The sequence below is a fragment of the Sceloporus undulatus genome, chromosome 4, assembly GCF_019175285.1.
Source record: "Sceloporus undulatus isolate JIND9_A2432 ecotype Alabama chromosome 4, SceUnd_v1.1, whole genome shotgun sequence".
NCBI lineage: Eukaryota > Metazoa > Chordata > Lepidosauria > Squamata > Phrynosomatidae > Sceloporus > Sceloporus undulatus.
Window position 1 is genome coordinate 93,093,597 of NC_056525.1, and position 16,752 is coordinate 93,110,348.

The window sequence follows — 16,752 nt, forward strand, 5'->3', positions numbered from 1 at the left end:
AATAGGTCATCATTGTCTAGAATTAGTTTTCTGAAAAAGACTAGACTTATCCAGGAATTTCTTGCTTTTTTTCTGGAAAGAATGCAATTAGAAAAACTAGTTTTCAATCTTGCTTTTAAATAGGGGGTTGTTTGTTTATTTGTTTGAATTGTAAGGTAATTGCATGCCATCTACAGCTTAAAGTGGTTCAGGAAAACCAGGAATGGAAAAACCTGCCAGTCTTGTTCACAGCGAGTTTCTGAATTGCCCAGTGTTATTCTTGACTGTTTATTGGGTTTTGCATGGAAAGCCATGTGTGCTTTGTGTACACTTTTTCAAAATGAATACATCTTTTGCTTTCATGTTACCAATATATGTCACCACCAGGCCTGCCTGGAAGAAGAAAAGACCTCCCTTCATCCTCCATCTTAAGGGAGAGAGAGGCAGGCTAGCACCACCAGGCCTGCCTGGAAGAAGAAAAGACTTCCCTTCAGCCACCATCTTGAGGGAGAGAGATTGTATTGTATTGTATTGTATTGCATTTTTGTACTGTACACCACTATGATCATTGCAGAATAGCGGTCTATAAATAAAAAGTATTATTATTATTATTATTATTATTATTATTATTATTATTATTATTATTATTATATGCATTTTAGTAGGTATTCTACATTGGCTAAAGCAGGCTTGTGTGAATTTTTTCACTTGTACCCATTACTGGTCAAGTAGTATTTTGAAATGAACACATGGATTAGAGTGCTTTCTGCACAACAAATCTCACAGGTGTACAGACTTCTCATGTAAGGTGCATTCTGTTACATCAGCCATCACATAAGGTTGTTTTTTTTTTAAAGAAATGAATATTTCTGTATGAAAATATAAAACTAATTAATTACTTTTCTGTCCCTAAAGAAAACCTCAGTCATGACTCTATAGACTGTAAAAATTGGCCTTCAGCAGAGAGGTGATTCCTGTCAGACATTTTCATATAGATTGCCATGTCCTCATGGAGCTATGAACACCCAAACAACTTGAGTAGCTACCTAAGAGGCAAAAACTGACAGAAGGATAGTTATAGCTGTCCCAAAGCCTACAATGTAGCCAAGTAGCTCTGAGTCAGGAAGTGAATTGTTTCGCTAACAGCCTCAGTAAAGAGAACAATGATCTTAAAAATATATTAAAATCAGAGTATTACTGGAAGAATGGATTATGATTTTCTGGTTATACAGCAGCAAAGAGATGGCATGAAAGGGTAGACAAAGAAGATAAGAACAGCTCCGCAGTCTCTGCTAATGAAATAACATGGTATGGTGATAGTGGTGTGGCTTTCACTTAGATTCCAGCTGTGACTACCTTACACACCTCCCTTCTTGACACTTTAAAACTGAAAGCTATACAGTCCAGTTTTTCCCAGTTAGGGGATTTCCAGATGGTCTGGGCAACCCACATGTTCCAAAACCATTGGCGATGATATCTGGGGCTGACAGGAGATGTAGTTCAAAAGATCTAAAGGCCATAAGGTAGAAGAAGGCTCAATGCCAGCTGGAGGCTTCCATGTTATTGTGTACTGAATCCACTCCAAGAACCCTCTCACACTATACAATTATAACACTATGATTTTTGCTATAACTGCCACTGCTGCATCTTATGAAATCCTGGGGTTTGTAGTTTGGTGAAGCACTAACACTCTTTGGCTGAGAATTCTAAGAAGCCCACCCTAAACTATAAATTCCTGATTCCACAGGGTGAAACCATGACAGTTAAAGTGAAATCAAAGTGCTGTAATTGTGTAGCATGAAAGGGCCCCTGAGTTTAGTCCAAACATCCCAAGGTGCTGAAGCAAATGGTTAAAATCTGGACTACAAGCCTGGGCAGATTTACTGGCCCACTGGCATGAGACCAAAGCTACCACTTAGAAAGCTTCACACACTGTGCAGAGTCTTACACTGCTTTCAGTTCAAATTCAATACACCCAGTAGCTAGGAACCATAGAAGACATATGCATTCCTAATCTAAGTAAGTTTTAGCTTGAAATGTTATTCTTCTCCCTAGTCCAAATGAATACATGCTTGTAGAAGGGAAGAGATGTTGACAGTACTTCTGCATTTCATCCAGTAAAGCTAAGTGAGGCACTAATAGGTATAGACAGCCAAAAACATGTAAAATCATCTACCTCTTAAAAAAGACTTTTAGGATATCCTGCACTTTTACAACATATTTTAAAATCATGTCTGTCTTCAGTTGTTATATATTGCTGTTTCTTCCTCCAAGAATAACACTGAAAGTCTATTACAGAAGCTTAAAGTAACCTGCAGCAAAATGGAAGGTGACACTGCCTATGAAAGGTCAAGAAATAATACAGACATATATTTAAGAGAAAGCACTAAGCAACAGAACTCCTGAAAGCACACTTCGGAAAGTATAGCCCCTTCTCTAAATACTGCCTCCACTTTTGAATTTAAAAAAAACCCTGAATGACAACATGCATGTTACAAATCCATCAAGAGAGAAAAACTGTTAACAAGGGGGAAAGTATATATTTTCTTGTTATTTTAGGCCAAGTCTCCATCTAGTCTGGTACTCTATTATTCCGACTTGTCTTGTGTTTCTGGAAAATGCAGAGGTAGGACATGACATAAAAGCAGGGATGGAAAAGATATCCTGAAATATTTGAAGAACAGGTGAAAAAGGGCTTTCTTGTAAACTGGGATTAGAAGACCAATTAGAACCTTTGCAGGAACTTTTTGCAAGACTTTTTCTGCCCAGTTTGAACAGGAAAAAAGTGTGGTTTTTTTAAAATGCAGAAAAACACATTTCTGCACAGAAAATATATGTTCTGCGCGCGCGCACACACACACACACACGGATAGTTTTTGTGTGCTGAAAAAAAAATCTTCAACTATAAATAGCCCTGAAAAACTGAGTTAACATTGATTAAATTACTTGTTCATGCTCACAAGAATGAAATTAAATATTTTAAGCATAAGCCTCTTGTCACATCCTGTCCACTGAGTTAAGGGACCAGTGGCAGTGCTCAACAGATATTGGTTTGTTTTCTAATGCAGGGGGTGAGTAAATGTGGTATATCAAAGAGGAAGAGGCAGGATATAAATAAATTATTATTATTATTATTATTATTATTATTATTATTATTATTATTAGGGAGTTGCATTAGCCCCAGGAGTCCTTGGAGGGCTGCACCTCCACCACACACCCTTGTCAAACCTCCCATTTTTGCCCCAAGGTGTTCCCACTCCCTCTAGGGTCTATGAGAAGTCTTTATCCAAACTCTTGGCTCCTTTTGGACCATTTTAGGCCCAGGAGAGATTTGTTTTTGTCCTGAATAGGGAGGAAACTATTCACTTCTCCAGCCCAGATCTGCCCCTTTTCACTGGCTGCTCCTCATTCCGGGAACCTCCTTCACCTCTTTACCTAGTTTTAAAACTGAGTTAAAGACAATACCGTTTAGGGAAGCACTGCCAGACATCGCATGATTGTTATCCTAGGTTTATTTTTATTTGTTGTTTGCTATATTTTATTATTTAAATGTTAATATATATTATGTTTAATTATTTTTGTAGAATGTACACCATAGGCAGTTTTGTTTTGTTTTTAACTGATCATATGTACAGAATTGTGTAAATTTACAGTGCTTTATAAATATAGCTAAATAATAATAATAATAATAATATGGCAAAAAATTGCAAAAATGTGGGAAATGGTCCACGACTTCCTTGTTGGCAATGGGATTCAATAAAGTTCTCAAATTATTTTTTTTGTTTTTTTTATTTATATACCACTATTCCAAAGATCATAGCGGTGAACAGCAAGTAAGCTAATTAGCAAGTAAGCTAATTTGCCCCCAACAGTCTGGGTACTCATTTTAGCGACCTCGGAAGGATGCAAGCCTGAGTCGAGCTTGGGCCCTTTTGCTGGTCTTGAACTCGCAACCTTGTGGTTTTGAGTGAGAGGTTGCAGTACAGGCATTTAACCACTGCGCCACCAGGGCTCCAAATAATTTTCAAATTATTGTTTTTATTATTCTTGGAAGTCCTGGGGTCACCCCTTGCCCACCCCTGGTCTAATGGAATTATCTGGTACAGTGGTACCCCGGGATACGAAATCACCGCGTTATGAAATTTCCGGGATACGAAAAAATTAGATAGGAAAAAACTGTTCCGGGTTACGTTTTTTTTTCCGGCTTACGAAAAAATTTTTTGGTGCTTTTCGGCGCTTTTTCGCACGAAATCGCGGCTTCCAGCGCTAGCGGCTATGGCTTTTTCGGGTTGCGAAATCTTTCGGGTTACGAACGGCGCCGCGGAATGAATTAAATTCGTAACCCGGGGTACCACTGTAATTCATGGTTTATGGCAGTCATTATATATAGAAGAAGAGATAAGGTAAATGGAATGCTCATCATTGTGAAATGCATCAGAGGTGCCAAAGCAGAGGCTGTATACTGTAGAGACACTCCATGTGGTCTTGAATATTTAGCGCAGATTAAATATATGAAATTGCTGCAGATGGATGCAAGAACTAATTATTGGGGGGAAATGTACAACTTTGTGATGGAGAACCTGTGGTCCTCTAGATGCTGCTGGATGACAGCTCCTAACATATCTCATCCTTGGCTGCCCTGGCTAGGACAGACAGAAGCTAGGACAAATAGAAGTCCAATAGTATCTATGGAGTGAAAAGTTCCTCATTGACATATTACTTTCCGTTTTCATCCTTTCCCCCCATTCTGCATCAATTCAAATTTGGGATAAAGGCAATACCTCCTTTCATTCTCACAAAGCAACAGATGTTCAGAGGAACAAGGGCTAGAAATGCATTTCCAAAATGCATGGACGATTGCATGCTATCTGTGTACACATCTGTATATATTTTCATACACACTGTGTGTGTGTGTGCGCGCATTATGTTCCTTCTAGCCACCTGATTTGCATAGGGTACCAAGACTATATTGCAAGCTTTTCTAATCCCACTAGGACTCACCTCCCCGACAAACATAATTGATAGTCGGTCTCTGTACACATAACTACAAACTCACAAAGAAAGGTGTAAGTAGTCAAGTCTCTATCTGACAATGAGTCAATGATTTCAGGGCCTCAGCCAGAGACCTCATGGTCGTACAGCCTGGAACTCAGTTTAGCAAACTACAGTTTGGAAATGTTAGTGTTAAAGTCATTCATTCATTAGTGTTTTCTTTAATATTCATTGTTTAAATAAAAAACTAATTTATTTCATTATTTCTTAATCAAATATTAGTAAAACATTAGTTTTAAATTTTTAATAAAAATAATTTAAATCACTAAATATGACCAATCCTGAAAATTACCCCCCAAAAGAAACAAATGTGACTTCATTAAAAATACATTAATATAATCTGAAAAGTTAATTGTTACTCAGGCAGTTAATGTTTCTGGGAATTAATTATTTAAGTAACAACTATTAAAATGGTTGATTAAAAAAAGAATTAGCGGAAGAAATTGAGTTTTAATGAATTGTCTTCATGCTGCAAGTCAACTATCTGGGACAGGTTTCCTCAGACTTCCAACCCCTTTACAGTAGGAGTGAGGAAAATATCTTGCATGAGCTTGCTTGTGCTGGCAAATTGTTCTAGCCACCCAGCTTCAACACCCAGTATTGCCATTTTGTTGCAAGGGAGCTTATCTATGTTTAGGCTTTTTAAAAGCAAAGAGCAACTTTGTAGTCAGTTTCTGTTTCAATGACAGACAGTATAGCATGGAATCACTAGGTGTCTGTGTGGCAGGATGCAGACCACACCAGGTGACACCCTAAGGAGGGTGACACCATAGCTCCTAAAATACCTTCCTTTTGGCAGAAACGGGCTGTGGCATTCACCTGCTTCCCTTTAAAATGCTTTAAGAGATGAAAAAGAAGAGTTGATGTAGAAATGGAATATGAGGGATAGGTTTGCAGCTGAAGGTGAGTGTATGTTGAGAAAGAAGAGTAGAGAAAGGTATGGAAGAAGGCAGTTATAGGTGAAAGGAAAATGAAAGCGGGGAAAGAGAGAAGAATGGGATTGGAAGAACAGAAAGGAGATGTTAAAGTGCGAAATAGATCAAGGAGAAGAAGGAGAGGAGTAGTGTAAGAAGGATAAAGTGAAGGATTAATTGGATGAGTGGTGAAAGAAAAGTAGGAAAGGAGAGAAGAATAGTTATGGTTGTTTTCTATATTTAGTATTATAAATAATTTAAGATGCTTATGGCACAGTACAGACCGCCATTCAGTGGTGTACTTGTGCCGATACTACTGCACCAACTGCACGCTCCCTAACCCTAGTACGTGTGGATGGTGCCATCGTTACATGGCCCCATCCACACGGGGCACGTGACGACGTCATGCGCACACCGTGTTCAAATGGAGCAGAGTGTGTGTGACATCTCCGCGCTGCCACAGGCCTCTTATGACGGCCTGGCTGCGGCGCAGGAAGGAGCTCCAAAATGGAGCTCCTTTTTGTCATACGCATCATTCCTGCAGCAACCAAACGGCCACGGGAACAATGCCAAGGAGAAAGGAGCCGGGTGACCCTTTCTTCCATGGCTGTGGCTCCCGGGCTGTCCGGGGACATGAAGTCCCAAGGACATCCCTTTTCTGGACCACAGAGAAGCGGCATTTTGCCCCTTCTCCATGGACTAGAAAAACTCCAGATGGGGCCTCAGGGCTGCTGGTGAGGCTGCCCTGGCCCCAATCTGGAGTGAAAAGCCTGCACCCGCCCCATTGGGGTGGTCTGTACTATATATTTGATGTGGTTGTAAGACTGGTTTTTTCTTTGATTTTTTTTCTTTGTTCTTTTTATTGAATATATATATATATATATATATATATATATATATATATATATATGCTTTCAGAGATGGTGGGAGTGGGATGAAGCTCAGTGGGAGGAGAAAGGAGAGGCCCCAGAATTTTTTAAAATTAGAATTTCAAATTTCATTGGCAAACTCTCTCTGAACACGCAAACTCATGATAGTTTTGCTTTCCCACTGCCATAATTCGGAAATGATCTGATTTTGAAACAAAATTTGTCCGAGGGAAGCAAAGGCAGGGGCTTATCCGAACATTACTGCTCATAGGTACTGCCTAAAATATAAGTATTTTAATAAATAAAATAAACAGCATTTGAGGGGGAAAGGCCTGTATAGCTAAGGAAAACTGCTAGAATTTCCTCCAAACACAGAAAAAATGGCCATGAATAGTTTGTGGCATGCACCTATAGTTGGTGGCATGCTTGTGCATAAATTATTTTTTTCATTTCTTGTCAGGTAAAAAAAAAGAACAGATTTCACCATTCTGGCGTGTGAGGGGTACAGGGTGCTAAAATGGGACCTGCAGCCCTCCAGAGTCCCCTGGGGAAGAGCTGTTCCCCTTCATCCTAATATTTGCCTACTCTAGGAGCTTCAGAGTCACAGAAAGGAATAAAGGAACAGAACATCAGCCTCAGTGGTGGTCAGATATGATGAAACTGGTGGATTAGTGAAACTCTAGTAATGCACTGAGAGATATTCATTCTATTATTTGTAGGGATCCTCCATCACTGTTAAATGCAGGATGTCTTTACAGATATTATAAGACATATACATTGTGAGCAAACCCCAATGCCTTAATGCTGAACTTCTCCATCTGAATGTCTTTTCTCTTCTACATCACAATGTTTTTCATTAAAATTCTGGAAATTCTAACATTGATATGGGGTATATATACCTATACCCCATATCAGTATTAGAATTTTCAGAATTTTAATGAATTTTAATAATTTTAACCTATAGGGCATGGTGACTCAAGAGATTAAGATGCTGACTCTGGTGATTGCAAGATTGGCAAGTTGGCAGTTCGAGGCCCAACTGCCACATGATAAGTGAGCTTCCATCATTAGTCCCTGCTTCTGCCAACCTAGCAGTTCGAAAGCACACACACACAAAAAAAAATGCAGTGGGAAGGCAAACAGTGTTCCGTGCAGCCATGCTGGCCATAAGACCATGGAGTCATCTTTGACAATGCTGGCTGTTCCGCTTAGTAACGGTCCCTACAGTCAGAGATGACTTGACAATCTTGTCAAAGGTGAATACCTTTACCTTTATATATTCCTATAGATATGTTTGATTAATCTTTCGTAACATTGGTATAATATTTGATTTAGAGGTAACGCATACTTAAGTAAAGATTTAAAAAGCTTGTTCCCCCCCCCCTTTTTTTTATAAGAAAATAATTAAGTGGCATAGGAAAACAAAATTGATATCGAAAAATTTATGACAAGAAGAAATTTACATACTGTATACCTATGTGAGAGCCAGTGGGGTGTAGTGGTCTATGACTCTGGATACAAGGGTTCAACGACCTGCTCAGCCACGGAAACCCAATGGAGGACTTAGGGTCCCCATAAATCAGAATGACACGAAGGCAAACAACAACAACAACAACACATGCACACACACAAATAGCCCAAGCAGAGGAAAAATATCTATCTATTTTTGGAAATGACTTACAGTTTACTGTGACTTTTACTTTTCTCACATCTGGGACTGAGACATCATTTTCAGCGCTGCATTCATATTCCCCAGCTTGGTCTCTTGTAATTCCATAGATGTCCAAATACTGTCCATTTTCGAATGGTTTTGCTAAAATTAAGGGGAAATAAAAGAACAAGAAGAATGATGTTTGAGAGAGAAAGAGTTTAGATGAAGTAAAATTGGAGCTGACTAAAGCTTTGTTCAGTATAAACAACTATCTCATAAGCTGCTACTTGAAACTGCTGACAGGACTTTTCCCAAAATGAAAGTGAAGAACAGTAACATATTTCACCACTTCTCCCATGTACGGAAAACAACCTCACATTGTATGGCCTCTTTTAAGTATCAATATTGTAACAATGACAAGCATAGGAAATAATACACACAATCTCTTTATAATTGATCAGAGTAACTTCAGCATACATCAAATAAATCCATGCCCATTTTGCAATTGAGCTGAGCAGCCTTCTAGCAGGCTAGAAGAAAATTCGCCATTACGCCTCAGTTTATATTGACTTTTACAAAATGTAAGGTTCCGCTTTAACTAGGAAAAAAGCTGACACATCTTTCAAATGTTTGCAAGTGAAAAGGCATTTCATTTTATTTTTACTAAAGCTTTTGAATCACAATGTTCCAGCTTCAATATCTATTGTGTCTTAGCTCAGGTTCAAATGTATATACAAACTTCTATTGTATGTGACTGATTTCAAAATTGAGATACAGGCCAACAAGAGAATGAAAAACAAATGCCCCAGGCTTGCTTAGTCAGACTATTCACAAGTAAATTCTCAAAATCAGGCTGCATTCTTGCAAATTCCTACTCAAACGGGGTGAAAACTCATCGGATAAGAACACAGAAATAAACCCATAAGGTATCTGTGTATAAGTAGAGTGGGCTCTTGGCATCTGCTGGGGTTTGGTTTCAGGATCACCACCACCACCACACACACATACCCTGGATACCAAAATCTGTGGATTCTCAAGTCCCATTAAATACAATGGCTTAGTAAAATTATGTCCCTTATATAAAATGGCAAAATCAAGGTTAGCTTATGAGAATTTATATATTTTAGTAACATTTTCAAACCATGGATGCTTGAATTCATGGATAAAAAGATAAAGAGGGTTCACTTCATGAAAAATGGATGCCTTTATGGAATCTGCTACATAATAAGTAGGAGAAATGCGTTCCAATCTATTTAATTGAATCATACAATTCTTGTTACCTGCTCTGGGGATTGGCTTGACTCATAGCGATACTGTGGATGACACATCTCCAGGACCCCATTGTTAACTCTCTAATGAACTCACTGCCATTTCAGGAAACAACTTTCAGTGCAGTCTGAGGACGATGCACTGAGTTGCAGTTCAACAATAACATAATAGAGTACGGAAGCAAAAAATCCAGATATAGGTATTGGAAAAGCACTGACCACTTTCCACACTGAATGATGACTCATAGACACTGCTGATTTCATCCAACTCCTTGGAGGTTCTTTATCTTGGGTTGCAATATCTACAAATATTTACAAACTCTCCTCATTGACTCCCTTCAATTTCTCCATCTGTAGCACAGCAATTTACAGCTTCAGTTCAATCCAAACTACAAGCTATCCAACCCATACCAATCCAACAATACACACTCTACATGTAACAAACCACATGTGACCTGTCTCTTGGTCCACTTATATACAGGATTGGTTGTGAGTCATCATCTTGTGCCTCACAGCATGATGCAACCTCAGCAGAGTTTGCATCATGCCATGTTCTCTGACTCAGCATTTTATGGCAATCCCACAGGATATGATGCCGCCTGCCAATCAAAATATTTTCACAATTATTTAATGGTAAATTTACTAACACTTCTGTTCTCCACTGCTTTGCTCAGGTCCGGTAGTCTCAGGCCTGTGACCTCTCTGGCTGAGTCCAACTGTTTGGCATGTGGTCTTCCTCTCTTTCTACTGCTCTCTACTTTTACTAGCATTATTGTCATTTCTAATTATTCATTCATTCTCATGATTTGGCCAAAGTATGATAGCCTTAGTTTAAGCATTCTGACTTCCAAGGAGAGTTTGGGCATGATATGTTCTAGAATCCATTTGTTTGTGTTCATGGTCATCCATGGTATTGTCAGCACTCTTCTCCAGCACAACATCTCAAATAAATTTATTTTCTTTTTGTCAGCTTTCTTCACTGCCCACCTTTCACATCCGTACATGGTGATGGGGAATACAATGGCTTGGATGATACTTTAGTGTTCTGAGTTATATCTTTATATTTTAGATTCTTGTCTGGTTCTTTAATAGTTGTTTTTCCCTATATCTGCCTTCTTCTCATTTCTTGCCTGCAGTCTCCATTCTGATTATTGTTTGATCCAAGGTATGGAAACTCTTGGACTATTTCAATTTTCTCATTATCTAGGATAAATTCTCATCTAATGATCTTCTGTGGTCATTATTTTTGTTTTCTTAATGTTCAACATTAAGTTGACCTTGGCATATTCTTCCATGAGCTTTTCAGTACAGTTGGCCTTTGGTATCCACGGGGGATCCATTCTAGACCCCCCCCCCCATGGATACCAAAATCCATGGATGTTCAAGCCTATATTGTCTCCAATGGAGGATTGTGCACACAGCTGCACCGCCATTAGGGACAGCCCATTGTCCCGTGGCAGTGTGTGCCACTCCACCATTGGGTACAATGGAACTTAATGGCAGCATGTCAATAATAATAATAATAATAATAATAATAATAATAATAATAATAATAATATATTTATGTTTCCCCGCCTCTCCCGGTGGATCGAAGCAGGGTTACAGACTAAATAACAGCACACAGTGCTTACATAAAAATTAAATTAAAAGCAGCTAAAAACGATAAATTATCCAGTATCAGACAATAGCATTAACAAGCAAGACAGGGATCATACACAGACAGGGGCATAGCATTCATATAATATCAGGAGGGTATTCATATTAGGTTGGGTATGCTTGGCTAAAAAGCTTGGTTTTAACTGCTTTTCTAAATGTTTCTAGCGAGGCCGCCGAGCGGATCTCCTCAGAAAGACTATTCCAAAGTCTCGGAGCCGATGATGAGAATGCTCTTTGTGAAGTAGCAACATATTTAAAGGTTGCTATTTCCAATAGGTTCTTACCCGATGTTCTAAGAGTGCGGGGCAGATTATATAGGGAGATGCAGTCCCATAAGTAACTCGGGCCCAAGCCATGTAGGGCTTTATAGGTAATAACCAACACCTCGTACTGTGCCCGGAAGCAAATCGGGAGCCAGTGAAGATCTTTTAAGATAGGTGTAATATGGTTGAACTTTGATGAACCAGTGACCAATCTGGCTGCCATATTTTGCACTCACTGAAGCTTCCGAGCTTGGCACAAGGGTAGCCCCATGTAACGTGCATTACAGAAATCTAGACGAGATGTTACCAGAGCGTGTACCACCGTTTCAAGGTCCCTTCGATCTAGGTAGGGTCGCAGTTGGCGTATCAACTGAAGTTGATAGCAAGCACTTCTCGCCGTCACATCTACCTGAGATGTCAATTGCAGGGACAAGTCCAGAAGTATTCCTAAACTGTGAACTTCGTCCTTCAGGGGAAGTGTGACCCCATCCAGGACAGGTTGGCAAATTTCCTTCCTTAGACCCGAGGAACCTATCACAAGTACTTCCGTTTTCTCTGGATTCAGTCTGAGTTTGTTTTCCCTCATCCAGCCCATTACCGACTCCAGGCAGGCATTCAGAGGAGAGATGCCATCCTTAGTCCCTGTATCAGTCGGAGACATAGAGAAACATTTGGGTGTCATCAGCGTACTGATAACACCACGCCCCATGTCTCCAGAGGATCTCTCCCAGTGGTTTCATGTAAATGTTGAACAGCATTGAGGGACACCAGATGTCAGTTCCCTCTTAGAGGAGCAAGTGTCCCCCCAGCTTCACCATCTGGAATCTGCCTGAGAGGTAGAATCGGAACCACTGGCGCGCAGTGCCCCTGATACCCAGCTCCCTCAGGCACTCCAGAAGGATATCGTGGTCAATGGTATCGAAAGCCGCTGAGATGTCCAAGAGCACCAGCAAGATCACACTTCCCCTGTCGATGCCCAGATCGACTAAGGCGACCATGGCAGTCTCAACTCCTTATCCCATCTTATTACATCATTAGAAGCCTTTAAGAAGGCATTAAAGACCGATCTCTTCCAACGGGCATATCCACCCGACCTGCTATAGTTGAGGATTCCCACTCCGATTTGATAATATGGAAAAACAGATTAATCAGACACTTTGTTTCCCCTACTGTAACACCGCTAGCTGACTAGTATTGACTAGCATTGTATTGTATTGTATTGTATTGTATTTTACTGTATAATGTTGTTATATAATGATGTTTTTAATTTGTTGTGTATTTTGTAAATTGTATTGCTGACATTGATGTGATCCTGCCTCGATCCGTAGGGAGAGGCGGGAAATAGAAATAGAAAAATAAAAATTATTATTATTATTATTATTATTATTATTATTATTATTAACCCTCCCTGAAGCCGGTTTGAAATGTCATGCACTGCCATTAGGGACAATAGACAATGGACAATGGAGCTTAATGGCAGCATGGCTATGTCATGTGCTGTCATTAGGGACAGCCACCATTGTCCCGTGGTGAATACGCTGCCACTGGAGACAACATGGGCTAGCTATCCATGGATGCTTGAATTTCCCGGATGGTAAGTCCGTGGATACCAAGGGCCGACAGCAATTGCTCCAGGTTTTTGCTTGTTTTTGCTAGTAATGTTGTGTCATATGAATATCTTATGTTGTTAACATTCTTTCCTCTGATCCTCACTCCTTCTATGAGTCTAAGCCTGCTCTGCATATAAGGTGAATACATAGGATGATAGTATGGAGCCTTGTCTGACCCATTTGCTGATTTGGAACCATTCTGTTTCTCCATATTCAGTTCATACAAAACAGGACCATAAATGAACATTTCTGTAGGAAGCATGATTTCTTTGTTCTTGTGTGCCTTCAAGTCGTTTCTGACATATGGCAACCATAAGGTGAACGTAATGTGGGATTTTCTTGGCAAGTTTCTGCGCAGGGGGTTTCCCATTGCCATCTTCTGAGGCTGAGAGAGTGTGGCTTTCCCAAGATGTAACATTAATATTTACTGTTCATTTCTTGATGTGAGAAGCAGGCTTTTAAGAAATATAACAGAGCTTTTAAAAAAACTTGCTTGATGGTCTTTCACATCGTGGGATTGTGTGCTATTTGGGGGTCTTCATTAGGATGGTTTTTTTAAATCCCTGCATGATCTCAACCAAATATTATCTACTAAACATATTAACATCAAAGCACTGTATAACCAATTTGAGCTGGCTGCATGATGATATGATTAACAGAAGACAAAACTTCCTATTGGTTTCTATTCTCATTGTTAAATGGGGAAAGAGTTAAGTTTCCCCAGTGATCAGAATGTAAATCAAATGCTAGAAAAATAGAAATGTCACAGGGCCTTTTCATACTACACAATTATAGCTCCATGTTTCTAACCGCCATATCTACATCCTATGGGATCCTGGGATTTTGCAGTCTAGAGAGGAGTATTTAGAATGTTTAGCCAGAGAGCTCCAGTGCCCCATCAAACTACAAACCACAAGACTCTCTGGAATGTAACTGTGACATCAAAGTCAAATCATAGTGCTATAACTGCACAATGTATGAAAGGGACCAGAGAGAACTAGAAAGTTAGGAGTTACACTGTCATGCTTACCAACATATCAATAAGGCCCTAGTGTTCCTTCCTGCCATCTTTCCTGAGTGGGCAATCAAAATTGATCTTTAGATCACTTCTGCAAATATCCTGATGCAAGTTGGACCACTATGTCAATCATAATCAAATCCCTCATGTGCAAAAGCTTGTTGACTGTAGTTAGCTGGGAAGGCTCCCTGAACTCCACAACATCCCCTGTCAGAAAGGTTCAACAATTGTTGATTCCAGATTCTATTATTCTCAGATCATAAGAGAAATTGGAATAATAGAGTTGGAAAGAACTGTAAGGCCCCCATCTGTTTCAACCTCCACTCATGCAGAAACACAAATCTAAAGCACTTACAAAAGATAGTCAGCCAGCCTCTCTTTTAAGACTCCTAAATACGGAAATTCCATCACCCTCCAAGGCTCCCTATTCCACTCTCAAACAGGTGCTACCTTAAAGAAGTTCTTCCTGATATTTAAGTGGAATATATTTTTGTGTAATTTGAATCTGGAATCTCTGGAGCACCACAAAACAAGCTTGCTTCGTTTCCTACATGACATTTCTTCAGATATTTAAAGATGGCTATCATGTCACCTCTCTGACTTCTCCAAGCTAAACATAGCAATAGCAATAGCAAGTACATTTCTAAACTGCTTATCAGTGCACTTAAGCACTCCCTAAGCAGTTTACAATATATAAACTAATTGTCTCCAACAAACTGGGTACTCATTTTAGCAACCTCAGAAAGATGCAAGCCTGAGTCGAGATTGAGTCCTTGGCTGGTGTTGAACTCGCAACCTTGCAGTTTGTGAGGGAATGGCTGCAGTACAGGCATTTAACCACTACGCCACCAGTGATCCTGGTGCCATAAGCCATTCCTTACAGGGATTGGATTCCAGACCTTTCATCATCTTTTCTGGGCATGCTCCAGCTTGCTAATACTGTATCTTTCTTGCACTGTGTTCTCAGAAACTGGACATTCCAGGTGAGATCTTACAAACCAGTTTCAACCAATCCTCAATATCTCAACCAATTACAAATTCAACTAACAGTAGGACTGCTCACAGTTCACCAGCCTGTCTGTAAGAATATAATGCGGGACCTTCTGAAATCAAGATACACTACATTCATAGCACTTTCCAAGTTTGTTGTAACTCCATCAAACTGAGGTTATTCTGGCATGACATGCTTTTGAGAAGTCATGCTGTCTCTTAGCAATCACAGTATCCTTTCTAAGTGTGCACAAACTGACTGTTTAATTATCTGTTTTAGGGCAACCTGCCTGGTCAAGTAGTTGCTTGTGTCTTCTTGTTTGCCTTTCTGAAAATGCAGACCTTCTCAAGTCTTGTGGGATCATTCCTGTTTTTCAAAAGTTCTCAAAGATGATTGACAGTGGCTCTGAAATTACACATCCACAAGTTTCTTTGGTGCTCTTGGATGAAGTTCATCTTGCTTGACTTTATTTTGGATAGCTACATATTCCTTTACTACCTCTATCAATTCTGGGCTGCAGTCTCTTTACTGTATCATTTGTTGTTATTTTCACCAGTTGGAACACTGTTTTCTTTTGGGATAAGACTGAGGCAAATACGTTTTTGAATCTCTTTTCTCCCTGTTAGCATTGCACTATCTTTTCTACACAACAGCCATACCATTTTCTTATTCTTCCCCTAACTCCAAACATAGCCACTGCCTCTTTAAATATTTTCAACCTCTTTAGCAAGCTTGAGTTCATTAAAAGCCAAACCCAAAGAGTGTTCAGCAATAACTCCTCTTCATCCTGGAGAGAAGTGACTAGTGGGGTGCCAAAGGGTTCTGTCCTGGGCCCAGTGCTATTCAACTTCTTTATCAATGACTTGGATGATAGAATAAAGGGCATGCATATCAGATTTGCAGACAACACCAAATTACGAGGAGTAGCTAATAGCCCAGAGGACAGGATCAAAATTCAAGATGACCATAAAAGATTAGAAAGCTGGGCCAAAGCTAACAAAATGAAATTCAACATGGAGAAATGTAAAGTACTGCATTAGGGTGGAAAGATGAAATGCATAGATATAGGATGGGGGACACCTAGCTTAACAATGTGTGAAAGGGATCTGGGCATCCTAGTAGACCACAAGTTGATATGGCAGCTAAAATGGCCAATGCGATTTTAGGCTGGATCAATAGAAGTATAGTGTCTAGATCAACTGAAGTAATAGTGCTGCTCTATTCTGCTTTAGTCACCCCTCATCTGGAATACCGTGTCCAGTTCTGAGCACCACAATTCAAAAATGATGTTGACAAGTTGGATTGTGTCCAGAGGAGGACCACCAAAATGGTGAAGGGTCTGGAAACCATGCTTTATGAGGAAAGACTTAGGGAGCTAGGTATGTTTAGCCTGGAGAAGTGTTAAGAGGTGATATGATAGTCCTGTTTAAGTATTTGAAGGGATGTCACATTGAGGATGGAGCAAGCTTGTTTTCTGCTGC

At 39.7% G+C, this 16,752-nt stretch overlaps 1 protein-coding gene across 1 annotated transcript in view; it reads right to left on the bottom strand.

Annotated features, from left to right (window-relative positions):
* Positions 1 to 13,524, bottom strand: part of NEGR1 (neuronal growth regulator 1) — a 192,350-nt gene extending 178,826 nt beyond the window's left edge. Inside the window, exons 1-2 of the mRNA XM_042464320.1 lie at positions 13,263 to 13,524; positions 8,496 to 8,627 (exon numbers count right to left, since the gene is read on the bottom strand). Of these exons, the coding sequence (XP_042320254.1) occupies positions 8,496 to 8,627; positions 13,263 to 13,524 (394 nt within the window). The remainder of the gene's footprint in view (positions 1 to 8,495; positions 8,628 to 13,262) is intronic.
* Positions 13,525 to 16,752: the final 3,228 nt, after the last annotated feature.